The sequence below is a fragment of the Merops nubicus genome, unplaced genomic scaffold (genome assembly GCF_000691845.1).
Source record: "Merops nubicus isolate BGI_N331 unplaced genomic scaffold, ASM69184v1 scaffold21635, whole genome shotgun sequence".
Taxonomy (NCBI): domain Eukaryota; kingdom Metazoa; phylum Chordata; class Aves; order Coraciiformes; family Meropidae; genus Merops; species Merops nubicus.
The window spans coordinates 19,126-39,415 of NW_008609232.1; the positions used below are offsets into that span (position 1 = coordinate 19,126).

The 20,290-nt window shown below is 36.4% G+C and overlaps 1 protein-coding gene across 1 annotated transcript in view; it reads right to left on the minus strand.

Annotated features, from left to right (window-relative positions):
• The window catches only part of LOC103773183 (gamma-aminobutyric acid receptor subunit gamma-2), a gene marked incomplete at both ends in the record, with an annotated part of 36,569 nt that extends 16,928 nt beyond the window's left edge, over window positions 1–19,641 (minus strand). The window contains 5 exons of the mRNA XM_008940542.1: window positions 11,628–11,765; window positions 12,455–12,537; window positions 16,685–16,905; window positions 17,777–17,844; window positions 19,493–19,641. Coding sequence (XP_008938790.1) covers window positions 11,628–11,765; window positions 12,455–12,537; window positions 16,685–16,905; window positions 17,777–17,844; window positions 19,493–19,641 — 659 coding nt within the window. The remainder of the gene's footprint in view (window positions 1–11,627; window positions 11,766–12,454; window positions 12,538–16,684; window positions 16,906–17,776; window positions 17,845–19,492) is intronic.
• Between the last annotated feature and the right edge of the window lie 649 nt (window positions 19,642–20,290).

Here is a 20,290-nt window from a genome sequence, read left to right on the forward strand (position 1 = left end):
AAAAAGTTTGTATCCCCCAAGAAATGAATTACAGAATTACAGTTTTGCCATATTAAAAAATAATATTACTCATTGCCCTTTTCTGAAAGGCTACTTCCTCCCTCAAATTTATTTTTGTATTGTATTTTAAGATTTGTTCATGGGTATCACTTGTGGCACTGCATTCAGAAAGGCATATTAACCATTACCATACATTTATCTGTGATTTTAGCTATTACAGAGGAATAAAACTCCCTCATTTAACTAACCTAGTCTGAAGTGTAGGCTCTATAAATGAAGAGTTGTAGCTTAGGTTGAATTTCCTCATTTTCAGAGGTGCTAGTGTCAAGTATAACTGTAAGAACATTTCTACGTACAATTTTTGTGCTCCTGTCATTTACAGAGTTTGATACAAAAGCTTAGTACATATTAGAAAATTACTATCTCTTTAATTCTACACAGCAAATCCAAACTGTTTATCTGAACTGTGCATAAAATAATTACCATTCTTCAACCTATAAATATTAGGCTGAACACTTCTCAGATTATTTCAGTTGCTTTTTGATTTCACTTTAATTCTCAATATTCTTATTGGGATATTTTAGCTGATAGATCTTAATCATTGAATCATAGTATGTCTGGGCTGGAAGGGACCTCCAAAGGTCATCTAGTTCAACCCTCCTGCCATAAGGAGGGACATCTCCAACTAGATCAAGGTGCTCAGAGCTTCATCCAGCCTGATCTTGAACGTCCCCAGCGATGAGGCCTCCACCCCCTGTCTGGGCAACCTATTCCATGGATCTATCACCCTCATATTGAAGAACTTTTTCCTAACATCTAACCTAAATCTACCCTTTTCTAGTTTAAAGCCATTGCCCCTCATCCTGTCACTATCTTAAGTCCCATCCAGAAGTTGAAATTGTAATGCCTTGTGAAACGTAATTGAGAATGAAACGGATAATGAATAGCCCTTTTCTTATAAGCCTCACAACTGGTACTGTTTAAGCTTTTGTTAAAAATCAGAGAAACATTGCATGTTAGCCTGTTCCTCTAAATGAAAACAAGGTTATATTATCTCAGGCCCTCCTTTTTTGTAAATCTTAAAATACTGATCAATTATATCAAATATATTAAGACAGAAGCTGCAAAGTCTCAAAAAGATAGGTAGAGGGGACTGTCATATAATGCTACCCTACTGCTATCTATAATTTGAATAGACAGAGTGCAAACTCATTTCAGGGTTTTTGGAGGGGGGCAGGGGAAATGAGTTTTTGTTTGTTTGTTTTTAACCTATACACTCACAAAACAGAAGCACCGTTGTGTGGCTGATTATCTACACAGTGCAACTCTATTTCCTTCTCAAACTCATATTCTCAAAATTAAAAGAGAACAATCAAAAGGAAAATCAAAAAGAAAACAAAAAAAAATGACTATTTGTGACAGTCATTTTTTTCAATCATTCTTTCAGTTCTTATAACTATATACAAGAAAGAACCAGCAGCAGTTTGTGGATCGGTTTCATGATAATTTCTAGTCACTAGCATTAAGACACACAAAGGGTGTTGTGATACTTCAAGCATTAAATTTTGAAAAATATTTTTAAATTCTCTTATGTAGGGCATGATACAAGAAAGTATTACATAAATTTTATCCTGCAGCTCTTTAGCCTTAATTATGCAGTCTTCTTGAGAGTAGCAAAGAACTCACTTAATAGACTATCACTTTTTGAGATAAGTGTCATATTTATAGCTTCTGTACTGTACATAAAAATGAGGACAGTTATGCCTTGTTTAAAAAGGCAATGTTAAAGCACATACTATTTACAATTAAGAATTTATTTTAACAGTAAAAAGGAGGGAGTTAATGTTTGTGAAACAAATTGATAATGACAAATATTTGAATACTACTACCATACTTAACATTATGCTACTATATTCCTCTGCGAGAATGTGCTGTCAAAATTGCAGGATGATTTTATAGAACTGTAGATAACGTATATCTAAAAATAAGTGGAACATTTTATAATCACAAGGTACTGCAGAGAGCTTTAGAAGTTTGTACATATGGTACACATTTTCATTTAACACCCTAGTCTATTTGGTTTTTGTCTCTCCTGTTTTATTTGTTACAAAAAAATAAAAATCAAAGCTCTCTGGGAAGGTGTCTTTAAACTTAGTGGTGTTAGATGAGCTTTATTTGCTTTTTACATGGCATATTTGGCTGGATTTATTATTAGCTCCCATTAACGCTGCCTGACTCGGATACTCTTGTTATGCAGACTTGTAAATCTTACTTCCACTCAGCCTTTCAATTATATCTATTCAAATACAGTGACAACCTCCCCCAACAAAACAGCGTCTTATCTAAGTAGGTTACTAAAAATGCTGTGTAATGACATGAGATTGAGATGCTAGAAATTGCACTTGCAAACTGAAGGGATTTAACTGTGTAAGAACAGCCTTAGAGGCATATGTTTATTATTTGGGACATATATGTGCCCCAGGCAAATCCAAACTTACTTCAAATGAACTACCCTTACACTATACACATCATGAACATTAAACTGTCGTCACCTTCAAATATCCTTAACAAATTTATTTTTCCCCACTGAAAGAGCAGGAAGATGATGAGTAATGTAAGACTAAGGGGGGAAAAAAAGTGTGAAAAAAATTAGCTTAAAAAACATTGTACTACAAACAGCTTTTGAACACAAAAAGGGTCTAGAAGTGATGCACCAGTGAAGGAATTGACCACAAGTGGTGTGCTGACCAATTTACGGCTCACAGAGATTACTTTGTGATTCCACAGCTGAAAGGCTGAAGTGCTCAGGGGCCCTCCAATTTATCAGAGATTGTTTGAAGTTTAATTATTTAAACAGCACAAGAAAAAATTTATTTAAATCAGTAATTTAAACATCCTTATTCATTAGGAAAAAAAATCTTAAAAATGCTTAATATTCAGAATAATTTTAATTCTAAAATATTTGTGACTATACATTGTTCTTTAACTGCTAATCCTTTTGAACAAAAGATTTCTCACCACAATTCATTCTAATTAGATCTATCTCCAGTTTCAAAGAGTACAATTACAGTGACTGTATCTTGTGGTATTGCAACAGTTTCTGAGAATGTCAGTCAGTGGATGAGATATGATGACTGTGTTACCAAACAGGAAATAAAGCAGGGAATTGGGATGTTAATATGCTTTGTGTCTCAAAGAGTCATCAGCACTTATGAAAACATACTTAAAGGGGCATTGGAGGAATCACAAAAATCTGTATGCTAAGCTATTTGCAGGAAAGGCAAAGAATAACTGTTTGCCGATTTTATAATATAATTAAAAATAGTAAAAATGACGGTTTTTTTCTTTATTTTTAAATAATTCAAATTTCCTCAAAGATCTAATTATTTTCTTGCTATTAAATTAACAAAAAATATTTCTTAATGCCACTGTTCTGTTATATCCCCAGAACTGTATTTATTACAAAGTCAGTTTTGCCTTTAAGATCTGTGTTTTTGCAATTACCCTGCATTAGGTTCAGTGGAAACGCTTGTAAGATTCCACATTATCCTTTACTTTGTCGTTGCCTGTATATTCATCTTTTTTATCCTTACCTGAGCTTCCTAAAGCTCAGTTTAAACTGTAGCAAGCCATGCTTTCAAATACGGAGACCTTCAGAAAGGCAAAATCAGAAAGATAAACTTGAGCCTCAAGAGTCTTTTTTTAATTGAGAAGTCATACTGGGGTGGGTTGAAAGAGTTTTCAGGCCCCAAAAAACGTTTTCTTCAGGGACAGTCATGATTTCACTTTGCTCGGATGACTCACTTGACATAGAGTTTAGGAAAAAATGAGTAAAAAAAAGGCTGAATTGCTGTCACTGGCATTTAAAGAAAGCCTTTAACCACTGTCAAAAGATGAAAAAAATAATCGTCAAAGAGCCTTTCAACTCTTTACATGATTAGTTAGAAGCAGGTGAACTTGAATGCCTAAACCTGAAGTTATATATTTACAAAGCTGAAAAGTCAGATTCTTTCGATCTGTAGGAATTTTAGATGTACTGATTCCACAAGTATAGTATTTTTTTCCCCCCTGCACATTAAACCATGAAGATCTAACCTGTCACTGTGAAAGATATAGCAAAGTTAAGGAGTCTTTGGGCACTGGATGCCTTTATGCATTAACACCAAAGCACTGATGGCCCTTCAGTCCCTAGTCATAGTTCCATCACTACTGCCATGGCTTGATGGTTCTCACTGCATTGATCTCTTTCCAAGGAGTCTTACAGGAGTTAGCAACGTTATGGAAACATATTTCACGTGGGTGCAACTACACTTGCCACATAAACTGGAAAGAGCCTTCTTATTCTGGTCATAATTGAGCATGGAGCAGAAAACCAGGCCAAAACTATCTATTTTATGTATTATTTGGATCCACAAGCTTTCTTTTTGGACAACTCATTTGTGTTAAATTCCCTGCTCCTTGGCCTATAAGATTAAGGTGGCATGAATTTCCTATTGCTCTGCTGCCATAGGAATAGGCCAATAGTAATTTCAAAAACTACAAACCAGATGATGAGTAGAGAGGTGTTTGGATGACTAAGAAAGTGGGAAGGCAACTGTGCAGGTCTTCTCAGGTCTTTTGGGGTAGTGCCAAGGGCTGAAGCAGCCAGTACAGAAGAGACTAAAATGCAGTTGATTCCAATCCTTCCCAGCCATTCCAGGAGAGGCCTCTGTCCTTCTTGTCTACAACTCATTGCCCAGTTTCTCAGGAAGCCTCCAGTTTGTACTTGTTGTCTTGACTGCCTCACAGGGATTATATATGGATAAATGTTTTTAAGGTGTTCTGATTCTGCAGTTCTGAAAAAGTACATGTACGTAGATGTTGGATGTCTGCATAAAATGGAGGAATCAAAGTCTTCTTACTGAATGAGGTCATTTATTCGGTCGTGTGAATTAATCTGTAAATTCTAATTTGCCACACAGTTAACCAACTTGGATGAGAAAATGTGGAGTGTATAACAGGTACGAGAGGGAGGGAATTGTACTACCACTTTACTCTTTGAAGACATGATCCTGAAATCTGGACTAATTATTTTCAATGAACAAAGTTTTAACAGTTATAAGTTTAGGAAATGTTCATTAATTGTTCTGGTTTGATAAATTACTGGACAGATAGAAGTATCTGAATTGTTTAAGAAAAGTTTGGTTTTCATATTCAATAAACGTTATTTGTTATCTTTCAAAAAATGTGCAGGAGTAGCTACCTTAGACTGGGTTGATTCCCTGACAGCATTATCAAACCGTTGTAAGCTACCATCATAAGAAAAACTCCCCTCCTGCTGACAGAATTTTACTGTAACCTTTCATAATGATGGTATGTGAAAGTTAAATAACTCCTCCCTTATTTTATTTTAAATAGTAATATGCTGGGTACAGAATGTTAAGCAGTGGTTCATGTGAGTTAAAGGAAATATAAATTAATAAAAAAAAATTATAATCTAAAATATTACTACTGTTTTCTTTCTGGACAGGTGAAAAGACTATTTACATTAGGAGTAAGGTATAGCAATTAAGATATTTTAAAATTATCTGATATTTTAGGGATCTCCCTGACAATGCCATATGCTTTAATCAAACCATACTAGAACCTAGAGCTGTGTATGGGGCTGTCAGAGATTGGTACGCACAGTGGCCATCTACCAATAGCCATTCTTTAATGTCAGGCCTATTTCAAATATGATATGCACCTGTCAAATAATATTTAGACTTAATAAAGAAACATAGGCAAAAGACTCCTGGTTTTTTTGAGCATTATGAGACCTCTGGGGCCTGCATGTCTGCCAACAGCTCAATTCATTATGATACAGCATTAAAATAAAATATAAAAATCTGCAAATGCATCATCTTCTACCAAGTAATAGCCTTGACCACGTTTTCTGATAAAACAGAAACCAGACCCAAAATTATGTGGTTTAATAGATGTGTAGCAAGATAACTATTTAATTACCAATTTGACACTGCTTATCAGGTATGAGCAATACACTGTCTCAAATGCACAGCTCTGATTAGCTCTGTAAAACACAGAACAGGAAGAAAATAAAAAGGAATTTACAGATCTTGGCTCACCAATCTCTTGGATCCCATGCAGCTTGTTGAATTGCTGTTTATTGATTAGTCTTATAATGCCTTTGTATCTAATAAAAAATTCAGGACATGCTCTGTGAATAAGCAATAGACAATGTCTTGACTAAAAAAGGAACTACCCAGTCACAGAAATGACCTGACAATACCAGAAGCTCCATCTGTCCTGAATAATTGCACATTCACCAACTGTTTTGCAGTCTGTAGTACAGTATTTTGGACATTTAAAATCACTGGAAATAGTGAGTAGAAATGCAGCTTGTCAAATAATTGTATGAAATTCATAGAAATGTATTGATGGAAAGAAAGAGTGTCAAGATATAAGCTACTACTTTCCTCCTGGTCTGAGGTATGATTTCATAAAACCTCTGACTAGGGTTTTTACAGTCTCCCTAAATACTATGTGCTAGTGCTGGGGTTTTTTTTATGATTTAAAACCAGTATTTTTGTTTTATGCCTTTGATAACTAATTATATTTTCTTCAAGACTGGTTCAATACTTTCAAATATTTCCATAGGTCGTGTTTTCTAAACCCTTTACTGCACTCCTGTCTTACAATGTTGCACTTAAAAGTGAACTGTTTTTTGTTTTTTTTAATCAAGCAGAATGCAGTAACCATTTGACATCAGTTTTTAACAGAATAGAACAGCGAATATTTCTCCTAAGTTTACACACAACACAACAGCATCCCTGAAAAGGTGGGGTTTTTTTGCAACACTATCATATTCTTTATCCTCATGTGTTTGCGGACAGCATATATATATTTGTGCATTTGATTATTTCCTTCCTACATTTAAAGAAACTAATTACAATATTTGGAAGTTTCTTGTTTTCCTGTTCCCAAAGTGCAACGTGTCCCTCACTGGTGTCATCCACTTGTGCATTATGTTTTGCAAATCTGGCACTTCTGATCACTTGTTGCACTACAGGAACAAACAGAAAAATCAAATATTTCTTCCTGGTCAAATCTGTGTTGGGAGAATTCTTCAGAAGAACTTCGTTCAAGTTCCTCCTAAGCAATAGACACCTTTTGTTCTATAATGTGTTTCAAGATAACATCTATATTTTCATTTTGACATCCAAAAAGTGAAGAACAGCAGCATCTGCTGATAAAATTTGCAAATAGTGACCTTGCTGGACTATTTTCTCCCCTACTTTGTTTCCTATTTTTAATCCACAGTGAATATGAAAGGTCATAAATTAGATATACAACAGTTTTTAAAGCAAAAAAGGAAGAACTGACATTCATTTGAATTCATTATATTGTGCAATACTAAATGAGAATATGGAAGACAGAAAAGTACATCCTCTGCTAGATCGGTAATTTTTGGTCTTCTCATTCTTATTGTTGCTTATTGTATGATACAACTCATTTTCTTTTTATTCTGTGTCCACTTTCTGCCACATTTGGCAGCTAGGTTAACATTTGTCCTATGTATAGACCATATGTCTAATAAGTCACACCTCCTTAAGTAATGAAGGACATCGTAAGTATAACATGAAATCTCAACAAGTTAGTAAAGCAACTGGCTCTGCTACGCAACCTCAGCATCAGATCTGAAATAAGATTTTGTCAAATACTTTCCTTGTAACAACTACTCATGGCAGCATCCATCCAAATTTTGGAAGCTGGTGAATTTTTATTCTCTAGACTTTTCCATTAGTTCATCCCTTTGTTATTGGAGAATCTCACTATCAGTCAGTGGATGGAGCCTCACACTGTGAGCAAAAAGGTTCCACGAGAGAAATGATAGTTTCTCCATAAATGACCAAGTTGTCTACTGTTTGAGCAGTGATTATGGACATACTTCAATAATACAATAAATCTTAAATCCATGTCAGTTTGTGTTTGAGGTGAGCTGTAGGAGTTCATACAACTCTAATGATATTACGTCTCAACATGCATTTTATTGCAAATAATCTAAACTATTGCTGTTTACACAGCATAGGCTGTAGTGGAAAAGCAAAATATAAATATATATAGGCAATATATTATTAAATGTACAGACTATTTATGAATTTTAATGGAATGTTTATAGGGCAGAAGGTGAGAGTTAACATTTCTTAACAGTCCCTGCTATTTAAGGACAGTGGATTGCATTAGTGAAGTAATTTCTTATTGGTTGGTCTGTGACTTTTCAGGAAAATTAGAGTCACAAGCGAATGTGCAGTTTGGAGAGAAACAAGCTGACAGTTCAAGATGACTCACTTCAGATAAGAGAAACAGACAGGATGGTTTGTAAAATTCCATTGCTTTTTTTTTCTGCTGTTTCTGGGATTTGCTAAGTGATCAGGAACAATATCCTGACATCTGGCCCTTTCAGTTAATCTTACGTTTCTGCAGCACATGCAAAGGAGGAGCAGCAGGTAAGTGTAGTCACTTCAGCAAGTCTGTCAGATCTTATGAAGCTTACTCTCAAACAATCCTTGTTCTTCTCTGCCTGTAACTCAGCCCCGATCTCTAACGTTCAGCTATGACGTAACAAAAAGAGGTAACAGTGTTTGTAGTGACCATCTCAGCCATCCTTTCTGATACTCATTCTCTGCTCCAGTCACCAAGCAAGCATAGCCCTCAAGGACTAGGATGTTAGTCACTGGGAGGCATGAAGCTGGGAAGAATTGTTTGTTTTATAATGGAGTAAATGATGAAATGAAACACTTACTCCAGCTTCAAAAGCCTTAGCACTACTCCCAGGCTTCTTCTGTTCTGTAACTGCTCAATCTCTGCTCAGTCAAACTGTTCAATGTTGGGATGAAAGTTGGACTTGATGATCCTAGAGATCCTTTCCAACTGTACTGATTCTATGATTAATCTCATAGCCTGTAATTCCCCCTTTTTGTGTTCTGATTTCTCTGGTTTCTATTGTCATCTAAATTTAGTTTTGGGGAAGAGTTCTTGGAAGTATAGTATAGTTTTCTTTCCAGCATCTTTCTATTAATCTTTCTATTGTCTCCTTCACTGTACCACAACTCATGTCTCCACTGAAACATTGGCAGTGGTATCATTATTAGTTTGTATCTGAATTCCACTATATGCAGCACTGCAATTAATTGCATAAAGTCTCAAGACTTGTTCTGGCTATATGGGCATTCAAACAATTAATTTGTGTACTCAGGCTGCACTTAGGTTGTTAATAAATCTATAACCTTGGAATATGTTTTCTTCTCTTTTGAGGAAACTCTATTGAAAATGTGTGTGTGTGAGAGAGTAACTGTAAGTAGAGTATGGGCCTGGCTGAGGAGTATTGGACTTAATGTAGTTCCTGGCATGCTAATAGGGCACTCAGGTCAGCAATGAACACTCTTTAGACTCTGCCAGTTTTAGCACAGTATGTGTAGGAGATAGCCCAGATGTATAACAATCCCTAATTTGTTGGGGTTTTTTTTTCCTACCTTCTAAGTATTTCGATACTGCACCTAGATCAAAATCATGTCTATTCTTCTGTGGTCATAAAAACAAAAGGAGCAAGGAAAATCAAACACAAGATAACTGCAGCAGAAGAAATATATGCACAAGACATTTTTGCAAGCTTTTATACTCAGCAGGTCTTTGAAGGCAGCTCAGCTGGCTGACTAACTTTCATGAGCATTTCTTCTTAGGAACTGAATGATGACTAAAGTGACTCTTTGAAGTGCATGCTAGCTGCTACTTACTTTTTTTTTTTTTTTTTAAAGCAAATTAAAAGGGCTGGTTTGTGTCGTCATATTAAAAACTACCAATGCAACGTTATGGTAGTACTCCTGGTGAATACTACAAGCTTGAATGGCTATACGCTGAAAAAAAAGAGTTTTCTTTGCATGAGAAGTTAGATTTTTGCTTTCTATGTTTTACTGTTTGTTTCCCAGTATGCAGTTTCTTCACATTAGCAGAACATTAGGGAGTGCTTTTGACAGACCAGTGCAAGATGTGCTATGTCACTGGATCTGGAGCTTGTAGTGTCTTAATTTTTATTACTTCCTGTCTCTGGCTATACAAAAGTTTATTAAAGAATGGTTCAAACAGAAAAGAAAAGGAAAAGAGCAAATAAAAGAAATTTTAATTAAGGCTGAAACGAAGTTTATTTTCAAGCTGGGTTGACAAAACCACCTTGGGTATATGGCTGCCTTTTGTGCTTTATCCATTGCAGGGGCAGTCTGAGGTAAGATATATTGCTGTTTATATTCTTGCTTTGAGAGAAATTCCACCATGTCATGTGTAATGGTGGTTATTCAAAGCTATGGCTGACACACATGCTGCTCTCTTGTCCTCCCTTGTACCTTTACTTTTATTTTCCTGGGAAAATGAGAAAGGAGGTCAAATGCTTTCTTGAATAGCTAAATATCTTCCTCAGCTAAAATGGCAGAAGATGCCATAAGGCAAATGTGGCTATAGCTGGGAGGCTTAATTCCATTTTTGCCTTGCTCATAAGACTAAACTTGTCATTGCTGCTTAATGTCCACTGATTCAGGAGTTGGAACTTGAATTAATTCTCAGCCTCTTTGTTTCCATTCCAGTAACAGGCTCCTCTCAACTCTAGCATATCTCACTCTGCTTTTGAATATAACAGCCATGCTGACCTTTTAAGAAATAAAATGAGTGGGGCATATTTCTGAAGTCAGAATTAACACAGATGTCTGCATTTAAACCAATGTATTTGCTAGAACAATCAAGTAAGGTAAAAGTCAAAAGCAACCTGAAAAGAAAAACTACTTTCATTTCACTGTTCTTTTTGAAAGTTAGAAATCAAAGATAAAGGGTATCATGCACATACAAGATTATTAATATGAGATTCCTCTTTACATCCTTTCTTATATTCACTGATTTCCTTTCCACTGAGAAATGAAACAATGCATACAGCTAGAAGAATATATCTTCCTGCTTGGTTAGTAGAGTTAAAATTGCTATTTTTATTAAATGCTGAGTACTTCCTTGTTTATAATTTTAAATTCCATTACTTGTTTCCTAGGAGATAGAATATACAGGAAAATCAGGAAAATACAGGAAAATTTGTAAGGCTGTTCTCTTTAATGAGAGTTGAATGTGCCCTGTTTTACAGAACCAAATAAACTTGGAGCTGCTGTAGTAGAGGTTGGGACTTCAAATTTCATTTCTGTGCAGGCCAACTTTCTGCTTCTGAAAGCTGGAAGAGGGTTGTAAAATATTCAAATCAGTATCGGATTATCATCTAGTGGCTGAGCTGTGCTGTTTTCTACACCAGAGCAGGATAGGAACTTCTGTCACCCACCCACCCCATGTAGTACTGACTTTCCCCCGACAGTTCTAGGTATTTCTTGGAGGACAAGAATGGACAGTAGACAACAACTTATTTTTCTTCCTGGGACAACTTCTTCAGAAATATTAAACCCTGGATGGTTCCATAGGTATTTAAAAGCCTGTAATTGTTCACTGAAGTGCCAATGCTAAGTTCTAAACAGAGATAACTTTCTTTTTTTTTTTCTTTCTTTTTTTTTGTTTTTATTCAGAAAATCCTAGATGAGTCTGAAGGTAGAACAGGCCAATTGTCTTACCTGAAGTAGTCTTCACCACCTCAGTTGTATTTCTTAATCCAGTGAAGGCAAACTGGTAAAGCCTCCAGGACCTGGTGTCCCCCACCTCCACAGAGCTGCGCTTCCATTGGTAAATGATCTCTTCTCTTGGATAGCCATCTTATTGCAATGGAAAATACACAATTCTTTGTTTCGTAGTCATTGCTAGGATTTTAGTGTACTTTGGGGAATAGAAATACTGTTTTCTATTTCTGTAAAAAAACTTGAAAAGCATGTTGCAAGTAAATTATAGATGGGTTTTTCTCAGGTTACTTAGTGTAGTGCCTTTTACTTCACGTTACATTTTATTTTTTAAATTAAAAATAAATTAAAATAACACTTGCGATAATTTTTTTCAAAAATCACTTCTCCACTTTTGTGAAACCAATAGGATTCAGTTTTGCCCAGCCTTCCATTATGGCCCAAAGGTCTGCAGCTGGACCAGGAATTTACACTGTGACCCTGAATGCACAATGTCAAACTCATGACACCAGCTGCTGTAATAGTGAAACAACATATCAGGCCTTGATGCAGAAAATAAAAATTTCTTCTGTTATGCAAAGATATAAGCATGAATTAATGACACAGGTCACAGAAATGGTGTCCTTTTTTATACAGCATTCTACAGTTATACTTGTGAACACATCTAATTAATGTACTTGAAAATAAGGTCAAAATAAAACTGAAAACCATTGGTCTGTATCTGGTTAAGAACATACACTCACTGACTTTAAGTATGTAAGTATTAATTTGTAATAAGTGGTTTATTGTAGGGTCAGAAAAGGGTTATTTCTAGGCATGTTACTTACAGCTTGAAAATTCCAGGGGACAGGAATGGACATCCATTGGGAAGTTGTGTAACTGTAGCTGACACTCAGCATCAATTGTCAGCCTGAGGAGAAAGAAATCAGGATATACAGAACACATTTGAGAAGTTTATCCTGAAAGATACATCATGACAAGCAAAATAAGATTCTTACTGATATGGAACTATAAAATATGCAAACTTAATAAAGCAAAAAGTAAACGATAGATATGTATGTATTAATTTGGATATTCCAAGCATAGGAAGGCATCACAGTTAGGGCAAGCAATGTTTCTTTTTTGCTTACATAGGTCTTGATCATCTACTTTCTGGACTGTGTGATGGAATAGGGTCCCTTCCAATCTAAGCCATTCTATGATTCTATGACTAAAGTTCTGTTCCTATGCATCTCTGAAATGGCAGCATTACTCATGACTGGCAAATCCATAAGTCATCTGGTCATCTCAGGAGCAGTGACAAATCTCACAGCATCCCATAGTGCACTAGGGAAATGTATTTTACCTGAAAAAAATTCTATTTCAGAATTGGTGGACAGGAGTCCAGATTTAGACTTTTGCCTCCAAGACAGCCATCCAGACTACCTTCATAGCTACTTGAAAGGTACTCTGAGGATATACTTAATTTCATTCCAAAATAAGACATTTAAATTAAATATGAAGAAGAATGTACCAAAAGGTTTTTCTTTCCACTGAATAACAGGAGTGTCTCTGTGATAATTCAGGTTACCTTATGATCAGGTAGAAATGTGTACTTTTAGAAAACCAAAATTGGATGAGATGTGATGTGCCTGCTAAAAACTCGACTGTTTTTCTCTCAGTCCCTTAATTGTTGCTAGCCTATACATAGTCCCAGCCTTGCCATCAGCTGCATGATACTTGGGCTTTGGAAAGGAGGGAGGAGGTGGGGTGAGAGGGGGGAGAAAGACGCAGATGAACAGAGTGATGTTTATTTATTCCATGAGTCTAGAAAAACTGTCGTTTTCTGGGCTTTGCTGATTCCTGTGTGTCCAAATGAGCAAGCCTGTGAGCTGTTTTTGGCTCTTGGTTCCTGCATGCAGGTGCTGCATGCAAGTGAATCCTTGAGTATCATACTGTGGGATGCAGAGGGACACTGTGACCGCTAGCCACCAAGTTAATGAAGTAAAAAGGAAACTTCTCTGCATTAGGGATATCAGAACAATTCTAATTTCTTTTGAAACTAAGGGAAATTCTGTTTGTGACACAGACAGAGGGCTGATTCTGTGTGCTAATATTATTGCCTTTCTTTTCTCATTTCCATCTTCAGTTTCATTTCAAGATAATTGTAACGTGGATCAAAAAAATCATTAAGTTCTTTCTTCAATACTGCCTTTTCTCTGGTGAATATATTTAACACCGTTTGAATTTCTGATAGGCTCAGATTTACTGTTGCTTTTAATTTGTTTGCTCTTGTGGAACTGAGTAGATTTCATTCTCCAACACAAAACACAGTCCAGGCTTTGAACAACTCCAAGCGCGGAGTTTGCTAAGCTACATGTTTCACTGTATGACCATTCTCACAGTAAAAAAGATTCTTCTTATGTTTATATTTAATTTCTTGTACTTCAGTTCATGCTCATTGCCTCCTGCCCTGTTGGCAGATACCACAGATAGGATTATGTCTCCACCTTTTTTACTTCTTCCATCCCCTCCTGCCTTCTTTACCCCACCCACGTTACACCCACTAAGATCCCCTGAGCCTTCTCTTCTCTGGGCTGAAGTCAGCTCCCCAGCTCCCTCAGCGTCTGCCAGCACATCAGACACTCCTAGCCTTCCAGCATCCTAGTGGGCCTTCACTGCACTTGCTCCAGTAAGCTCATATGCCTCTTATACTGAGGAGCCTAGCACTGGGCCCAGCACTCCAGATGTGTCTCACTAGTACTGAGCAGAGGAGAAGGATCGTCTCCATTGACCTGTTGGTGATGGTCTTCCTAATGCAGTACAGGATGCTCTTTGCATTCTTTTCAAGGACACTTTGCCGATTAATGGTGAATCCTCCCAGTATTGTATTGTCATCAGACATGCTGAGGATGCACTCTGTCCCACTGTCCAGGTATTATTGCAGGTGTTAAATTGTACTGGCGTAGTACACACCTGAGGGGTACACCACTAGTGACTGCTTTCCAGCTGGCCTTCATGCCACGGATCCCAACCCTTTGAGCTTGGCAGTTCAGGCATATTCAATCCACTTCAGTGTCCACATATTTAGCCCATACTGATCCTCCTCCACCAAAGGTAAGTCTTCCTTCCTCCATTTCCTGCTGGACTCAGGGATGTGGGATTGCTGAAGGCAGTTTTTTCCCAATAAAGACTGAGGCAAAGAAGGCATTGCATACTTTGGCCTTTATGGTGTCCTTTGTGACAGGGTTCCCATTTCCATTCACCAGTGTGCTCACATTTTCCTTAGTCTTCCTGAAGCTGGGAATTTATGTGGAGAAACTCTTCTTGCTTTCAGGTCCCTAGTCAGAGTTGACTCCAGCTGAACTTTGGCTTTTCTAACCCTGTCCCTGAGTGCACAGACAGCATCTTAATATTCCTCCTGGGTCACCTGTCCCTGCTTCCACATCTAGTACATTTTCTTTTCACGTTTGACTTTTGTCAGGAGCTTTGTGTTGATCCATGCAAACTGCCTGTGAACTTTACTTGATTTCCTGATGGTCAGGATGGACTATTCTTGAGCCTGGGGGGAGGTGACTGAGGAAATGAACCAGCTCTTTTGGAGCACTTTCTGCTTTGGAATAGAATCCCAAATCTGATGATACTTTCCCACTTTACTTCTGGATTAATCCAGGTTGAATGCTTACTGGTGCTTGCTGTGAGTCACTAGAGCAGCTAAGTATACATTAATAACAGATAACAGTTTCTGAGATCTAGCAGATCTGTCTAGTTCTAATGAGAGAAGCAGAGGGATCTGAAGAGAAAGGTAACAAAATCTAAAGACACAGTAGTGTAGCTAAATCCAAATTTTCCACTTTTCAAAAGTGGACTTAGGAACTTCTGTAGCAGACTGACTTTGATTTGCACTGCAGTTCAATTCCAGTCTCTCTCTTATCTCTTCTGGTGATGCAATGTGTAACGAATGTAAAATAACTGTGAAATAAAACTCCTTGTTGTAATTCAGATGGCTGCAACAGTAGAAAGTTGTCTTAACCAAAGTTTTAGATCTGTTCATTAAAATGGTAATGTGTGTACTTCTCAAAACTTTGGTTTTGGCACCCAATAAAACAAAAGCAGAAAAAACACTGAAAAAAATGCAATCTAAAACTCAGATGGTTTTATGTCTCACCTCTTTGATTCTGTACTCATTATAAATTACAAATTCTTTTGGTCAAATACTGTCTTTATCTACATTTTACATAGAACCAAATATTATAGCACATGAAAAAAAAAGTAAAAGAAAAATGCACTCAAGATTTTGACATTTAGCAAGTATCTTATGGTCATTGGGAATATGGTATTTTAGTTGTTACGTATTGCATGTGTTACACTTAAATGTAGGCATATGAAGAACTTAGTTATTGAAAAGATAGTTTTTAAAGGTAATCTGTCTCTAAAGAAAAGCTATAAACTGACTGAGACATCTGGAGATTATCATATCAATTTCATATTCATTAAAATTTTAGGGGAACAGGGCATATCTCTAGATTTTGGGTTAAATGTGAAGTGATTGATACTGAAATGATAATCTTTATTTTCATAAGAGATTTGAGGAATGAAATGCTTTTGCAGGGTAGAGCTCCATCTAGATAAATAGTAATTGATCTAGAATACGAGGCCATTGGTGCGTATAATACCTCCTTTTACAGCATTGATTTAATTCAAGGATATTTCAGATTCATAAGTTTAACTCAATGAAAAGGTAAAAGGCAGTATGGACTGAAACAGTGGCAAAAAATAAAACATATTTGAAAATGAAGATGGATTACTATAACAATGCTTACATTTATTTTAGTATAGGAATGTGACTATTGTGGAACAAGACAGTACAATTTACAAGAAGAAATGTCTTTACTGTGACAGTATAAATCACATGCAAGTAATATCTTCTAAATATTTCCCCTTTTTAGGGTTGTATGCATAAGTAAATGAGAAGAAAACATTTTTTTCCTTCAGGTTAATATATAATGACCTGAATTCACAGGACATTTCCTTTGGCTCTCCCTAGAGAAACTGAAATTAAATTCAGGCATAAATACCTCAATGTGTACAACACTCTGCCATCGTTCCAGATCCTGAGCATCCTATTAGGAGTTGTTATCCAATGAGCATCGGCTTTCTTGGAATTTCGGAAAAATGTGTCTGGTATCCAGATCTTCCCAACCATGTTGCTGTTTAATCGGAGCACTTTTATAGTGCTGTTGAACTTCAGACGTCTGTCATACCACGTTTGAGCGAAAAATATATCAATTGTATATTCCTGTTGTATCAACCAGAAATACTGATGAAAACATAGCACCCAGAATTTAACATAACTCCTGATATGCTTTCCTTAATTTCATTTTTTTAAAAAAGTGAGCTATTGAAGATGGTACTAGAACTGATAAAAACTTTTTTTTTTGTTAGTTTTTGAGGGCATGGTTTACCAAAGATTATTGTTTAACAACAATTTATTCTGTTGTTTTCCCACTGACAGGTGAAACTAAGATGCAATTGAGTGTTATATGTACTTTTCTAACTCTGTGTCCCCACACTTCAGCCCACACCTGATTAGGTCAGAGAACAATTACTTATTCCCTTGGATCTAGGACAGGAAAAAACTGAGCTGACTTGGCTGCCCTAATTGCCTGTGCCCCCCAGTTAATATCAGAAGTGGTGAGTTCTTACTTTCTGTGGCACCCCTGGGCAGCCAGAAGCTGAAAAATTAATTATAGAATGGAAAAGAGCAATCTGAATTTTCTTTCTACACATGAAAATTACTAGAACAAAGTAGACTTTGTGTTAAGGCTAGATCACTTTCCCTCACCTCTATGAAGATATAAATAATTTCTTCTGTAGGAAATTTGGAAAGGGGAGGAAAGCGGATCTACGATTTTTTCTTTTTATCTCTTGGTAGCAGGAGTGTTAATATAACTAATGAATGGTTTTCTTTATTTCGTAGCAATCTGGAAGCTCAGTTTTACAGGGCTCAGTTTCCCTGTCTTGTAGACATCCATACAATAGACACCCATAACAATAATAATGAAATTAAAAAAAATAACATAAGTATAGCACAACATCAAAATTGTGGAAGCTTTGTAATGTCAGAAATGATGGAAGCTTTGTAACAGAACTGGTAATCATTTACCTACCATATTGATGGCATTCACAGGCCCAATGCTATTTACATACATGTCAGTGTGAATTATTGTCGGTTTAACTGTAAGAGAAACCACAGGAATCAGTAACACAAGCAAAGGTCAAAATCAACTACATGAAAGTCAAACAAAAACAACAGATTACTGCAGTACTTCTCTCTTAGGGCTATGATTGTCTCACACTTAAATATGAATATACAATAACCATAAATTTGCAATGTCTCCAGTTTGAAATTAGTTGGAGGGACTTGGAGACACATTCTTATATCACTTTTTCTATCAGAACAGATTCACTTATGCTATGTGAACAAATATTGAAACCCATGTCATTACCTTAGACTGAGTCATATCTGACTGAGAGAATGGATATTTTATGTCAGATCACAGCAACAGATCTGACAAAACACTATCTATGGAAGCAAACTTATTCTTCTTATGATGACTTGCATCACTTATTGTACATTATAATGCCTAATGCAACACGACTGCTGTTGCCTGCAGAGGTGGCTGTAGGTAAGTAACAATTTCATCAGCCTAAAGCACAAATAATTCTCAAGTCTCTAAAACAGGGATGGAAAACAGTTGTTAGATTAAATTATTTTTAAATTATTCTATTGTAGCTTTATTATTCTTATACACCTTGACTGAAATGTGGTTGTTTTTTTCTAGATGCTTTTAAGAATGTTTAGTTCCTTTCTGTACTCTGAAGTCTTGAATTGGGAGTATAAGACAAATTCCTCTGCAAATTTACAATATATATGTACATTGAAGGTTAAGTACTTGTGTTATCCCTTACTGTGAAAAATTCCTTAGTTTATGAGCTTCTAAAAACTTGTTAGAAAGTGCTTTCTTCATTAACCTTGCTGCTCTCTGCTTTCCTTTGCCTGCCTCATCCAAAAATTCTCTTTGCATTTTTCTATAATATTATTACTGCTGTATCCTCATCTGTGGAGGTATTGTCTGCCTGGTCTGTGCACATGTGGCCTTCTCAAACTGATTTAAGGCAGCTTGGGGAGATTTATCCGTTTGAGCTCCCTCAGCGATCAGTGGAATGGAAGATTCCTGCAAAAGGTGATTCAGTTAAATAAGACTTCTATTATGAGTCCAGGCTTGAGTCTCTATACTGATATTGTCTGTGTGGGAAATCTAGAGAGGCTAACCTTACTTGACTGCTGTTACCTTTTGTGAACCTCTTCTTCTCTGCCCCATTGCCCAGCCCCTTTTTGCTCTGCTGTGCAGGTGAAAGCCTGTGCCCCATCAGTCGGTGCAGACCTGCTGCTGTTAGAGGCTCTGTGTCCATCAGGCGAGGATCAGGCTGTGTCATCCTCATTTTGATTTTCCTTACTAATATATTATCTGTGATTCTCTAACACAGAGAGAATCTTCGTTTTCTCTTAAATATACAAAGAAGATAAAAACTTGCTTTTTAATTCCCCTAAAGTTGAATTCAAAACTTCCTGTGCACATGCACAATTACAACCAGCCTCATTCAGCACATCACAAAAGTCTTATTAGATGTCTCAAGACAGATTTTGCAATCTTAATTTGTCAGCTTCCAAAATTGTGTCTTTTTCTGCCTCTGATGTTTTACTACATTGAGTTTTGTTTTCATAACTACTTTGAATGGATTCTTTCTGTGCATAATATTCTATGAAAATTCTTTATCTTCACCACTTAACCAAAAGTAGTCTAAGAAGAAAACCAACATACCTCCTATGTCAGGTCTTAGCTTGTTGTCATATCCTTCCAGCAAGCCATTTAAAATAAGAGTGACATCACTCTCATGGACTTTGGGAGTCAAAACCCAAGTCTTATTTGAAGTGTAATCTTCATAATCATCATCTCCCTTTTGGGTGGAACTGTTAAAGAAATAAAAATGAAGAAATGGAAAGCCTTGAAAAACATCAGTTTGGAGACAGCCTATTTGGAAACAAGATAAACATCATTCAGGTTTTAATAGTACTGTAAAAAACACTGAAAAATTGCCTGCTTTATAAAGGAGGCTCATAGAAAAGATTCACATAACAGTTGAGGCTGCAGTTCACTTCAACAACGTTTCGTTTTAGTACAGCTGAGATCATATTCTGTCTATCCAAGGGAACATCAGTGCTTATCACCTTTGGCATGCCTATTTTTTTTCTCACTGACTCAGGTGGGACCTGTTATGAAACAAATGTAATTGTCACTTAGCTTATGCAACTCTCCACCAAAACATCACTTGGTATGTATGCCGAGTTGTTGCATTACTTCTTTTTGAGAGAACAATTTAATGCAACACATTACTGGCAAGACTAATAATTAGACCCGTTCAAACAGTCATACAGCTTTCTCCATTCTGATGAACTTGAGCTTTTTCTGCTTTTGGAAAGTTTAGCACAAATTTTTGCCAATGGTTTTAATTTTCACTTTTGCTAGCCAGAACAGAGAAATGGTAAAAGGTCTGTCTGCTGTTTTTTTGGTTTGGTTTTTTTTTTCACTCTGGTACTGAGCAGTATGACAGCAGATCTA